The sequence below is a fragment of the Desmodus rotundus genome, chromosome 4 (genome assembly GCF_022682495.2).
Source record: "Desmodus rotundus isolate HL8 chromosome 4, HLdesRot8A.1, whole genome shotgun sequence".
NCBI lineage: Eukaryota > Metazoa > Chordata > Mammalia > Chiroptera > Phyllostomidae > Desmodus > Desmodus rotundus.
Genome location: NC_071390.1, coordinates 115066696 through 115081151, shown reverse-complemented (window position 1 = coordinate 115081151; position 14456 = coordinate 115066696). Strand labels below are relative to the sequence as shown.

Genomic DNA, 14456 nt, shown 5'->3' with positions numbered 1-14456 from the left:
TGACTTTTCTGAAAGTAAATTAGAAAATAAACTTATATCCTCCTTAGAAAACTGAATTTTTAGAAAAGATATTTATTTATTTTTAGAGAGAGGGGAATGGAGGGAGAATGAGTGGGAGAGAAACACTGATGTGAGACACTGAACTGCTGCTGTCTCTCATACATGCCGTGATCTGATCGAGGACCAAACCCAAACCCAGGCATGTGCTCTGACCAGGAATGGAACCAGCAGCAACCTTTTGCTTTGCGAGATGATTCCCCAACCAACTGAACCACACCACTCAAGGCTGAAAACTGAATTTTATAATCTTCTAAGAGAGTGATAATTATTTTACCAAGAGTTAATGAGTGAACTATTTAAGAGAATGCTTTTTTCTTACACAATAATAAAACAATGCTTATACTCTCAAGGTCTCCTGAATCACACATTTAAATATCCTCCTAGTAGTTAATTATCATCAAGTTAGTAAACATCCAGTTACTAAGTACAAGTAATAACAGGAATGAAGAAACATACATTTGTTACTATGGGAGGGAGGGAGTGATTTTTAAAGGTTTTTATCTCGTAATCAATCAGTTTTCTAAAAGAAATGTCCAGCTTTTATTTCTCTTTAAAAATCTAAATAATTTAACTGTTGAAAGTTACTAATTTTGTGTGTTCAAAAATGCTTAGGAAAAAAATAAATGTAAGAAAGCACTGTTACCAGTCAATTAAAGAATACAAAGGATTTTCTTTGTAGGAAACACTAGAGCAGATGGTGACTCAAAGATCGTGAAATATACAAAAGACTGCGGTCATTTACTCTGAAATCGACATCCAAATGCTTTTCACAATGTTGATGTTCTTGATGCAACAGTGCCATCAAGTGGTATACCATACTAATAAATTTTCAACAAACTCAATTTTTCGTATTTCCGAATATAGCAAGAGAGGAGGGGGAGATTTATGTGGAAAGAGCCTCACAAAAACTCCAGCAAACTCTCTTAAAAGGTGGATCAGGAAAAGCTGTTCAAGAGTTAAGTGAAGCACCCTACCCTCTAGACATTATTATGTTTATATTAATTTAAAGAAAGTCTGAACATCCAACTGCTAAAATTTGGTTAAGTCTATATGGCTTCAAAGTCACTAAACCAATACCAGGTTTGTCTATATTTAAAACGCGTACAAAGTATAAAGAACTCTTCTAAGTTAACAATAAAAAGACATCACAACTAAACAGGATGGGCAAAGGATTTAAACAGACATTTCTCTAACAAAGACATACAAATGGCCAATAAACACACGAAAAGATGGCAAAATCAATAGCCATCAGGGAAATACAAATCAAAACCATACTGAGATACTACTTTACACCCCTCAGGATGGCTACAAACAAAGAGACAGCAAGGAGTGGTGAGGATGTAGAGAAACCGGAATCCTCAATCACAGCTGTTGGGAATGTAAAATGGTGCAGCCACTGTGAAAAACCTGGGCAGTTACAAAACTATTAAACACAGAGTTACCATAAGACACAGCAATTCCTCTCCTAGATATATACCCAGGAGAATTAAAAACATAAAATATACACCAAAACTTGTACACAAATAGACACAGCAGCATTATTCACAATAGCTAAAAAGTAGAAACAACCCAGATGTCCATCAACTGATAAATGAATAGGTAAACCAAACGTGGTATAATCTATAACATGAAATATTTTTCAGTCTTAAAAAGGAAGGAAATTCTAATTAAGGCTACAACATGAATGAATCTTGAAAACATAAATGAAAGAAGCCCGGCAAAAAAGGCCACATATTATATGACTTCATTTATATGGTATACCCAGAATAGGCAAATCCATAGACAAAAACAGATTAGTGGTTTCTTAGGGTGGGAGGATGGGCAGAGAGAGAAGGGACTGACTAATAATAGATATGAGGGTTCTTTTGGGGGGACAAAAATATTTTAGTTTGATTGTAGAGATAGTTGCATATATTTAGAATACTTCAAATGGGTAAATTGTATGGTATGTGAATTGTATTTCCATAAAGCTTTTTTTCCCCCTAAAAGAACTATAAAGAACCTTATGTGTTATCTAGTTTAGTGCTTCCTAGACCAAAATCTATATAACAGGTAAGAAAGCTAAATTCTCTCCCACAGACTATTTACACACACACATACACACACACAAGACTTCTGGTTCATCATAGTCCTAGGCACTGGAATAACTACTAAATAATTCATTGTTTTGTCAGCACATTTTTTGGTCAACTCCAGCTGAATGAGCTGGATGGAAGGAGGAGGAAATTCTAGCCACAGAAAAGGATAAAGACACTCAACAGGATTCTTGTCCTTTGGAGATGGTGAGGAAGAGAAAATGCCACACAAAGAGGGAGGCAAACCTTACTAAAAGGTCCTTCCTACAGGGACTAGGTGGGCACAGGAGAATAATGAAGCTAGGTGAGAGCAGGAGCTAAAATAAGTTTTTCCTTGCCCATCTCTCCCCAAAATGTCCCAGCTTTCCCCTAAGTCCAGAGGGCTCACAGAAAGTAACCTGCTACTATCCCTAATACCACCTAACTGGCTACCCAGGAAAATATTCCAGCCTGCTCACTCCACACCCAACCCTTTTGTTCCTTTCTTACCTCTACCCTTGAAGGCTATCAGTCTTCTCTTGTATTCAAAGAATGGAAAAAGGTCTGTTGAGTATGTGGGGTATAAAGACAGGGAATGAGAAAGAGAATGAGAAGAGACTTAGTAGCACGTGACTACTATCTTTCTACTCCAGCCTCCCAAGGGAGCAACTCATAATCTTCAGGGTCAAGCCAAATCTGTAGGCAAGGTGGAAAGACACCTGAGGGTCAGGACAAAGATGATCTTCAAAATTAAAGGCTTTTCTGACCAATAAAAATATATGACGAAGACACATCAACCTAGCCCAAGACTCACCCTTATATATGCCATTTCACAGATGTATAAACAGAGGCGTTTTTATCTAAACACTGAAATCTTTACAAAAAGAGAGTACTATTTACAATAGAAAAATATGCAAATTAAGGGTTTTTATATAATTTGGCTGATTTGAAATGTATAAATATAGAAATGTCTACAGTAAAGAGTTAATAGTCAATGCTACTTACAAATTCCATTCTTAAACAGACTGTTCTCTACCAGCCAAACCATAATATTTCTTTTACTGTTTTCAGTAAGGTAACTTACTTAATAGAGAAATAAAATTTGACTAAAAACAATTCCCTGTATTCCTGAAGCAAAGTCAATAATGCTAACCCAATGTTCCATATGTCAATTCCCCAAAGCATAGTCAAGAAACCATTACAGATGAAGATTTTGCAAGAGGAAGGAAGGGTGGCTAGGATTAAGACTGAATGAGTTGAAAGAGGGCATTTCTTTATTTGGCAGTGGCGGAGTGGGATACTGAGAAACAAGATGCTCTTTTATAAGTAAACTACTTAAATATCATTGCATGATTTCTTTTGTTAACACAGCATTTTATTTTTGCTAACTTTGTTTTATTGTTATGTAATTCCAGATGATTTTTACACATGTTTCTTCACTCAGTTGAAAAGGAAAACATGAAAGTAAATATTCTACTGTGTATGGTAAAGAAGAGCATCATTTGAAAAAATTGGTCCAAAATTGGTCCAATGACAAAAAAAAAAATTTGAGTTCTCACCAATTCAAGGTGCACACTTTTCTCCATTTATAGATACATGGTGAGGAAAAGTTGGTTTACAGTTGTTCATATGGAAAATAATACAGTAATTAATAAATGATAATATAATTTAATATCATACAAAAATATAACAATACAAAAATAATCTTTCGCATACTCATAACTGTAAACCTCCTTCTGCCCCCCAACCCTGTATATGAAAGTGGAATGTGTCTCACAATTAAAGCATTAAAACTGACAATATATTTCTTTCTTAATTGAACATAAAGTAATGGTACATTTCATAACTAATGGCATCTTACCTTTCATAAAATGCAATATATAATTTCTTATAATAAAAACATTTATCTTTTTGACTTTCTCAAGATACTTAATTTTATCTACTCATAGTATTAGCACATTCCATATCCCTTACCCCACTAAAATGAAAAACTGAACGCTCATATTAGTGAGGCTAAGAGTAAATAAAAACCAGTATGAAAGAAAAAAGAAAAGTAGAGGTTTGGTTTCACTGAGAAATCTTACCATTAAGAGATCATAGGTCCCTATCAATGAATGGACCAAATTAAGAAACTTTTAGCCCTGGCTGGTGTGTCTCAGTGGGTTGAGCACTGGCCTGCAAACCGAAAAGTCACCCATTCGAATCTCAGTCAGGGCACATGCCTGGGTTGTGATCCAGATGCCCAGTTGGGGGTGTGCAAGAGGCAACCGATCATTGTTTCTATCAAACATTGATGTTTCTCTCCCTCTCTTTCTCCCTCCCTTTCCCTCTCTCTAGAAATGAATAAATAAAATCTTTTCTAAAAAGGAAAAAAAAAAAAAAGACACCTTTAGTCATGGCCAGGTGGCTCAGTTGGCTGGAGCGTTGTCCTGTACACCAAAAAGGTTGTGGGTTGATCCCCAGTTGAGGTGTGCATGGGAGGCAACCATTATTGATGTTTATCTCTCACATCCATGTTTCTCTCTCTCTCTCTCTCCCTTCCTCTCTCTCTAAAGTCATTACGTATATCCTCAGGTGAGGATTAAAAAAAAAGAAGAAACCCTTAACAAAATCCCTTAGGATCCTTATTGTTTGGGGGAAAAATACCTATCTTAGCTACAGTTTATGTGATCATCATAATAGTTAACAAAATTCATTATTTATTTATTGTTGAATAAACAAAAATGAATCTTCTCCAGGTTCCTAGGGTGAATAATCTATAAGTTGTCCTGAAATATACAGGTTAAGTAGGGCATTTAATTTAGTGTAATTTAGAGCATTAGAATTTCTAAAAGCAGCATAGAACTAAATATGCTTCTTGAACTCCTAGCAACACAATTGCTACAGTGAATTCCAATTCTAAACTATCATTATTACAAAATAACTTGAATTTTTTCATTTAAACACAACTGCAAAAACTAGACACACTCAATCTAATCTTTACACAAAATAAACTCTAAAAACTATTCTTAAGTTACATTTTCTCTTAAAAATAACAAGAATGTACCAGAAGAAATATCTCCACTTATAACTAATGAAACAAAGTACATAAATCAATGAGAAACAATTCTAGAAAATATAGTAACAATAATGTGTGTTGACAAGGAATATTTTTAAAGATGTAATTAAATAAAAACTTTCAACTTATAATCATCACTGCAAAGTAAAAACATTAACAAATTACTCTTTAAAAAAAAAAATACTCACCTTTGTCTGGGAACTATAAAAAGTGCCCGTACCAACTTTTTCCTATTTGCTTTTGTGTTCATGTTCATGCAAAAATCCATCGCTGCCTATAAAAGAAAATACAAACGTTTTCTTTAAAAAACATCTTTATTTAGCTACTGAAAGCAGAAACTCTGGATGCCACAATGGATTTCCACTTGTTTCTAAACATTTCAAATGGTTTTAAACACTAGTATTGTAAGCATATCCCAAACTAAAAGATCAATGAGCTTAAACTCCTGTATCCTTACACACCTCAAAATATGTATTTTATAAATTTTAAAATTGCAACAAAGTGTTAGAACTTCAGGTGGGTAGACTGAAGGTCATTCAATGTCTAGCAAAGAATTATATTAAATGTACAATCAATACTTTAACCTCATTAAAGTTAAATCAGTGTTATTATAAAGAAAGTTTTACATAATTATAAAGTAGCAGGAGCAAGAACAGTTGACAGGAGCCAAGAAAATTACTAATGCTAATAAGGATAATCAAAAAGGAATAAACATGAAGTAGGTGAGAGGAACAGGCAGAGATTATTCCCAGGAACATGTAAGAGTAAGTGCCTCAACAATGGAGAAGTTCAGTATCAGCGATCAGATTTGGTAACTTAAAGAAATCACGTCACAGGACTATAATAAATACCCACAATTTTTATTTAGTATAGCAACCCACTGGTCTATATTTTAACAACAAAAATGTGCTGAGTATTTCATCAACATGTCTAATATCTAATGTAAGTGTAAAAATAGGGTAGGAGAGGTATATGTTCTGAGAAATTATTGAGAAACAACAATATGAATAATTGGCATTTTTAAAATACAGGCATGTATTATTTTTTTTTAATTTCAGTATAGTTGGTTTAAGAAAATAACAAGTTTTAAGTTATACTTTAAAAATGAATAAACTATTACCAAATATCCTTTTGAGTTTCTCAAATATTTTCCTTCCACAGGTTCACATGATTATTTTATTATCCATCCCAATTTTTAGGTATTTTTGAGGATCAGATACAAATATAAGATTCTCAGATTTTCCTGAATTATGAAGGATTTCTACTCTTTGCTATAGATGGCGAAGCATTAAAACACCTCCCATTTTGTTAAAACTTTTGATAAAATAAATGGTACAACTGAGGATGATTAGATTCAAACCTAGGAAACCAGCTCACATTGAAAGTATTCACCAAGATTGAACCTTTAGATTAGTTGAGAGAGTAAAATCAATTTAAATTTTTTCTTCTGCTTATAAAGGAAATAAAATAAAGTGGAGCTTACATTTTATAACATTAAAGCTTATTACAGTTACTTAGAACAAAGAAGAGAAAAAAACTGAAAATACACTAAAAATTCCTTCAAGCAATTTACTTGTAAGAGACATGAAAAACTTCAGGACCTACTACTAAAAATCCCAAAGGTCATGTACTCAGAAAAGAAAATTGATAAAAAAAAAAAAATTGGAAAACTTCACACACACACACACACCCCCCACATACACTCACACATATCCCTAAGACAAAAACAAAAACAACTCTTATATCAACATCTTTTAAAAGATTTTTACTTATTTATTTTTAGAGAGAGGGGAAGGGAAGGAGAAAGAGAGGAAGAGAAACATCAATGTGTGGTTGCCTGTTGTGTGCCCCTCCCAACCGGGGACCTGGCACGTGCCCTCACTGGGAATCGAACCGGCGACCCTCTGGTTTGCAAGCCAGCGCTCAATCTACTGAGCCACACCAGCCAGTGCTCATATCATTTTTTAAAAAGAATTTTTAAATGACTAATAATGGCCTATGTTTCAACATAATTAGGAAACACAAAAAATAAAAAGTACTTCAATAGCTATTTCAGAACATTATCCTTTTAAATACATATGTACTTTGTATAATCTAAGCAAAATTTATAAAATTAAAGAAGTAAATAAATATAATACATAATAATCAAAGAGCAGTTAGATGGGGAAAAAAAAACCCTGTAATGTTCAAAACTCTCCACAGATTAGGAGTTTGTAAAGCATACCGACACCTAGTACAGATAGTAGGGTTTCAATAAATATGTGGAGTTAAAGAGTATAGGAGTGAGAAAAATGCCAGTATTAGTAAACATGAGGAAATTTAAAAAGTTAAAAAAGAGCTTCACTTGTACAAGGGGAGACCGCCAAAAAACTGGAGTTACCTTCTTCAAGGAGGGTGTATGCTTCACAGCATACCAGCATTCCTCTAGGCCCCTTGTAATACAGGCTTCTGCCACTAGGTGAGTGTTCTAGGAAGCTATCTGTATCAGTGTACCAGCTGGTGGTGTTGTGACAGGCTGTGCTCAGTTTCAGTGAATTTTTTTTGAAGACTTTCAACATATTTGCCCATTTTATGATGGGTGATTTACAGCATACCTGCCCACAGTGGCTGAGTGTTGGACAGTTTTTGACTCAAAACTGGCAGGACTCCCATGCCCTACCCTCCCTATTCACCCAGATCTCCCCTACACCAAGAGACTTATTTTTGTTTCTGTAGGTGAAAAAAGTCCTCAAAGGGAAACATTTAGCAGATGTGGAAGAGATGAAACAAAAAACAACAGAAGCACTAAAAGGCATCAAAATCAAGGACTTTCAAAAAACCATTTTGAGCAGTGGAAAAAAGGTTTCAACAGGTGCATTGCATGAAATGGAGGGTCCCCCCTTATATATTAACTCTTAACCAGTCCTGCCCTATGGGGAGAAATGAACTCAAAGGAGACACCTGCACTAGCGTTGTCTATCTGCCTTGGTTACAACTGCTGCTTGACAACTCAATAAGTAGTTTTTTAAAAACATGTTTCAAAATATTTTAGGCAGATGAAAGACAGTTCAAGAACCATATTTTATTTTATTAAGTAAAAATAAATTCTTCTGATCATCAAATGTATGCAGAAATAAGCATTACCATGAATGACATTACCCACAGAAGTCACCTAAAAGAAATCTTCACTTTGTGTTATATAGTTATATTAATTATTGAATGCAAATAACTCTTACATTTTTCTACCTATTTCCCAAATACTTTTTCCTCCTAAGTCATTCAGACCTTTGACAACATATATGGAAGAAATTCCTGTCATGAGGAAGTTGGGGTTCAAAAGGGAAGGGTGGCCCCCTATTTTTCACCTGACCCTCAAAAATCTTACTCAGAATTTAATATATGGTCATTACTGGCAACTGCGCTGGTACCGAGCTGGGCACTAAAGGATACTTTTCAATAAAGATTCATTAACACAATATTGCATCTAATATACAAAGATGATGAGATCCTTCCCACCATCAGCTTTCATTATAGTATGCATAATGGAGTATGGGGGTGAAGCAGGAGTGTATCTCTCTTTCATCCTCTGTTTATCTCTAAAATATATGAAAATTTAGCAGAGTAAAGATTCAATCATAGCCCAAACTTAGAAAAATAAGCAATTGTTTAAGAGGTGGTTTCTGCTATATTCTATACAAGAAGGAAAAACGAGACTACTTCTTAAAACTGAAATAAATCTGTAATTGCAAAGTTTTTGAAAACTATACATTGACCTAATCAATGCAAAAATAAGGCAACTTGGAGTTTCAAGCCCGTCTGATTATTTAAATAGTTACTGAAATACATCTAAATTATCTGAAGAGCAGCTACACAAGCCAAAAGTCAAAATATAACCTAACTTCTATAGTTCTCTATAGAGGACCTTCAAAGCATTATGGGGAGAAAAAGATAAAATAATACATTACACTTACAAAAATATAGCTTTAAAGCAACAATTTTCAAGCCTTGGGTTTCAAGAGCATTTTCTGCTCTCAAAAACTGTTAAAGACCTAAAACAACTTCATGTATATGGCCTACATTTATCAGCATTTACTGTATTAGAAATTAAAATGTAGAAACTTTAAACATACTAATTCACTTAAAAATACCAATAAACCTATTAGTTGTTAGCATTTTTTGGACATAACTATACTTTTCAAAATAAAAAAATTCAGTGACATTAGAGTGGCACTCTTTTAGAAGATAGCTGGATTCTCAAAACTACAATGCGTGCAATCCGCTGTGACACGTCATTTTAGATGAAGTATATGAAGAAAATCCAACTTTACACACGCATATAGCTTGGGAAAGGAGGTGCAATTTAATATCCTTTTCTGGATTTATAAATATTTTCTGATACCAAAACTTGATAAGTGGTATTTTCTTAAGTGTTAGAAGAAATGTGGAATTTGAAACCTTATTAATCAACTTTTCATGCTGTTAGAATAAAACCTATCTTGTACTTTGAGTGGATCTTTAACATCCAAGCCAGATTTTGTTAACATTGTGTACTGGTCACTTAGAACAATGTTTCACTGAGCTATGCAGATCTTCCAAACACATACATAATATTTTAAAATTATATTATTTAGTATCACCACCAATCCCATCAGAAAAGTCTAATGAATAGTTTTCTCAGAAAAGAAGTGGGAAGCTGTCAAATTTATGGTAGGGGACATGAGTTTTCTAAAATACTAATTTTTGTTGAAAACTCAAATTTGTTCGTTGGCAAGAAATACTTATAGTTGTTTTCCTTGAAGTGTGAAGTTCACCTTATTCACGTTAGGAAAATGTTGGCTAAACACCCTAGTTTAAATAAATAATCAGTTTGTTCACCAGTTCTATCAAGTAAAAATGGTATCCTATGGAAAAAAAACGCATTCACCTCACAACTCAAACACAAGTGGTTTTCTCCAGACAGCTTTGAGAAGGTTGAAATGAAATAAAAGCACTAACTGTATAGATTCATCAAGGAGATTCGTAAGTGGAAGTGGCATTATTTTAAATTTCAAATGTACAGCAGTGAAGGCAAGGGCTACCAGTATAGTTTGCTACCGATATATCTTGATATATGCAAAAATGTCAGCAGCTTTACCTATCATCACTTTTGCAAATGCCAGAAAAACCTTAGTATTAGTATGAAAATAATTTTTACTTAATAGACCCCCCCCAAAGTGCCTTGGAGACAACAGGAAATCTACAGAGTATACTTTTAAAAATTTCTAGTCTACCAAATTGTAGGGTTCCTATGTGAAGAGGAGTCAAGCAAACAGGACTGTAAACAGAGTTTCACTCTCAAACTGAACATCTGTAGACTGACTCCAATTTTATGTGTTTATTTTGATCCCATTTGAAGAAATGGTTCATTCTATGGCTAAATAGTCCTAAACTCACAGACATTACTAATTAGAGCTATCCTACAAGGTCTACATGCTTGAGTAAAGTTATATTAAAACAATCATACCTTGTCTATCAGATCTCGATTGACACAGTTGGGCAATTGCTGGAGGAAAGCATCTACTATGAGCTTGAGATGAGATCCAGTGCTGGCTTCTTCATCCTCTTGTTCTAGGTCATAAGAATAAAAACATGCAATTATTAGTTATTTGAGAAATAGATAATCTAGAGAGCTTTTCTTACCCACAAAACACTGAAGCATTTTTTGAGATATTGCCCTAGAAGGTCTGGGTATCTCTAGAATCACAACTCCAGGTCACTACTGCCTTTCATATATCAACAGTAAAGTAGTAAAATTTTGCATTAGACACAAAATCTTAGTCATAACTTCCATGTAGTTTTATAGTCAATCTGTTATTTTTATCTGCCAAACATTGCTTCCCAAAAGTCTTCAGTTAACAGCCTCTCACTGCTGCCGTCTGAAGGGATTCTGATGGGAAAAGGTACTGCCAGATCACAGCATGCCAGCAATCCTCTAGGTCACAGGTAAGGGTGACAGAGAATCAGCTAAGTCCTTCCATGACACTTATATACAGACAGTGGAGAGAATCTCCTTTCCCTTTGACATCACTAGCTGGTATGATCTGATCATGGGGCAGCCACCAGACATGCCCACCCTCCCTCATGACAAGGATAAAGAGAATCTGCAGTAGGAAACAATTTAAGCCAATAAAGACAAAAGTAATAATGACAGAAGATGTCCTTCCAAGTGAAGAATCCTAACTAATAAAACTAACAATATTTTCCAACGTCAAATACAAAACATTACTCAATTATAAAGACAGGTAAAATTATTATAGATGAACTGATATACCAGTTGTCTTTTATCTCTCAACCATTGAGAATAACTCAAATATATTTATATTAATATTGTAAAGATTATATCAAAGAATTAAAATAAATTTAGAAAATGTTATAAAGTAAAAAAGCTTAAGAAATATCTATTAAGATACTAAGAAATTAAATGACCACTAAGGCTCACAGTCACATAACATGAGACAACCAATGTTGCTGTTCTAAATCAAAATCCAAAAAAGTGATGGCTTGGAAACAAAAAGAAAACAGGAATTAATGAGTCAAGATCTATATTCTTAGGCTAGAGTTTTGGGTAGAAAACCTAATCAAAAATTTAAATTTTGGAGAAAATAGTGTTTACCTTGCTCATCAAGAAGTTTCTTTGTAAGATCTTCAGCTTCATCTGCACCTTCCAACTCCAAACTGTCATCATTAATTTCTAGGTTCTCCAATTCAAGTTCCAAATCATCAGGATTTGATACTTCCTTATGATCCTTAGGTTCTTTTGCCTCTGCTTGAAGACAAAGAATCAGTGTCTCTAAACTAAAAGTCACATTAAAATACTGCTTCAAAAAAACAGATAAGGATTCACAAAATTTGCATCATTTTTCTTAGAATACACACACACACACACACACACACACACACACAAACACCTGGCAACAACATCTGAGTATAAATATATTTAGATTTTATAAAATACACTATGCCCACTGAAAACCAACACCATTACTTCTTTGATTCTTTATGCCATCTGTTCACTGAAACAATGGACGGATGGATGGATAGATGGATGGATGGATGGATGAAGACAGATGGATGGAGACATACATGGTATGTGGATTTGTGGTGAAGATAAGGGGAAATTAAAGTTGATTAAAGTAAAGTCAGATAAAGGAGGGCCTCAAACTCTAACAGTTCAGTTTCTTTCTTTATATTTTATTGATTATGCTATTACAGTTGTCCCAATTTTTCCCACTTTGTCCCCATCAAACCAGCACCCCTATTCCTTCAGGCAAGCTTCACACCACTGACCATGTCCACGGGACATATGAATAGGTTCTCTGGCTACTCCATTTCCTATACTGTACATTCCATCCCCATGACTATTCTATAACTACCCATTTGTACTCCTTAATCCCCCTCAGCAGTTACCCCTTCCCTGTCTGTCCCCTTCTCATCTGGCAACCATCAAAACACTCTTCCATATCTATGACTGTTCTTGTTTGCTTACTTTGTTGTTTAGATTCACTTCTTGATAATGTATTTTTTTAACATTTTATTGTTCATAGTTTTGATCTTTTTCGTAGATAAGTCCTTTTAACATTTCATATAATGGTTTGGTGATAATGAACTAAATCTGTTAGTTATTTCTTGTCTGAGAAGCTCTTTATCTGTCCTTTAGTCCAAATGACATCTTTGCTAGGTAGAGCAATCTTGGCTGTAGGTCCCTGCTTTTTATGACTTTGAATATTTCTTGCCAATCCCTTCTAGCCTGCAAAGTCTCTTTTGAGAAATCAGCTGACAGTCTTATGGGAACTCCCCTCTGGGTAACTAACTGCTTTTCTCTTGCTGCTTTTAAGATTCTCTCTTTATCTTTAACCTTTGTCATTTCATTAATGATATGTCTTGGAGTGGGCCTCTTTGCATCCCTTGTTTGGGACTCTCTGTGCTTCCTGGACTTGCATGTCTATCTACTTCACCAAAAAAAGTTAAGTTTTCTTTCATTCTTTTTTCAAATAGATTCCCAATTTCTGGCTTTTTCTCTTCTCTTTCTGGCACTCCAATGATGCAAACATAGGATCGCTTCAAGTTGTCCCACAGGCTGCTTCCACTATTCTATGTTTGGATTCTTTTCTGTTTTTTGCTTCCTTGTGTTCCAAATCATTGATTTGATTCTCAGCTTCATCTACCCTACTGTTGTTTCCCTGTAAATTGTTCTTTATTTCAATTAGTGTAGCTTTTGTTTCTGACTCGATCTTTTTTATGCTGTTGAGGTGCTAGGTTCTTTGAGCATCCTTATAACCAGTGTTCTGAACTCTGCATCTGACAGACTGCTTATCTCCATTTTGTTTAGTTCCTTTCCTGGAGTTTTTGATCTGTTCTTTCATTTGGGCCATGTCTCTTTCTCCTTATTTTGGCAACTTCCCTGTGTTTGTTTCTATGTATTATGTAGAGCTGCTATGACTCCCTGTCTTGGTATTGTGGCCTAATATAGTAGGTGTCATTTAGGGTCCAGTGCAGAACCTCCTGTAATACACAATCTGGGTACTTAAGGTGCACCCTTAATATAAGCTGAGTACACCCTCCTCTTATAGTTGAGCCTTGACTACTGTTGGCAGGTCAATGGGAGGAATTTACCCAGGTCAGTAGCTGCACTGACTGTCTATGACCACTGACCACCAGTCTCCACCCCTCATGGAGCATCAGCTATGCAGGTGCAGGATAGCAGTGCTCCAACATAGTCTAAAACTGTCCACTGGGTACACTGCCTCTGGGGTTTCCTGGGTGGTGCAGGCCAAGGTCAGCCCCGACCTGTGTTCTGTCCAGGGCCACTCTGCCTGAGCTGTAAGGCTACCTGATATGGTTGCTACTTGTGCTAGGCTTGGAGATTCCCAAGCTGTGAATATAGGCTGGCTGCTGCTAGTGCCAGACCTGGGTCACTTAGCAAGTATGGGGGCTGGGGGCTCACTGAGGCCAGCTGTTCCCTGTTTGAGAGGATTTAGAAGTTGTGAAGCATGAGCCAAGACCAGCCATTCATATGGATAAGCAGCTTGGGTGGATCCACAAGTTGGGTGGGATGGAGTCTCTGGGTATTCCCAGGGCAGATCAAATAGTGTTAGCCAGGTTGATGAAGTCTCAGATATGGCACCAGACTGCTGGTTTTCTGCTCTACGGAGGGCGGGTTTAGAAAAGGGACAATGGCTTCTGTCTGTCTTTCTGTCTGGTAGAACACTGTCCCCCAGCTCTCACCTTGATGCCAGACACTTCAGTTCCTCCCCATATGTCACTGG

The 14456-nt window shown here is 35.5% G+C and overlaps 1 protein-coding gene across 2 annotated transcripts in view; it reads right to left on the bottom strand.

Annotated features, from left to right (window-relative positions):
• UPF2 (UPF2 regulator of nonsense mediated mRNA decay) overlaps positions 1–14456 on the bottom strand; it is a 115016-nt gene that overhangs the window by 58249 nt on the left and 42311 nt on the right. Inside the window, exons 6-8 of one of the 2 annotated variants that reach the window (XM_024580183.4) lie at positions 11804–11956; positions 10655–10758; positions 5361–5446 (exon numbers count right to left, since the gene is read on the bottom strand). In XM_024580183.4, coding sequence (XP_024435951.2) covers positions 5361–5446; positions 10655–10758; positions 11804–11956 — 343 coding nt within the window. The remainder of the gene's footprint in view (positions 1–5360; positions 5447–10654; positions 10759–11803; positions 11957–14456) is intronic. The other variant, XM_024580181.4, reaches the window with a different exon arrangement.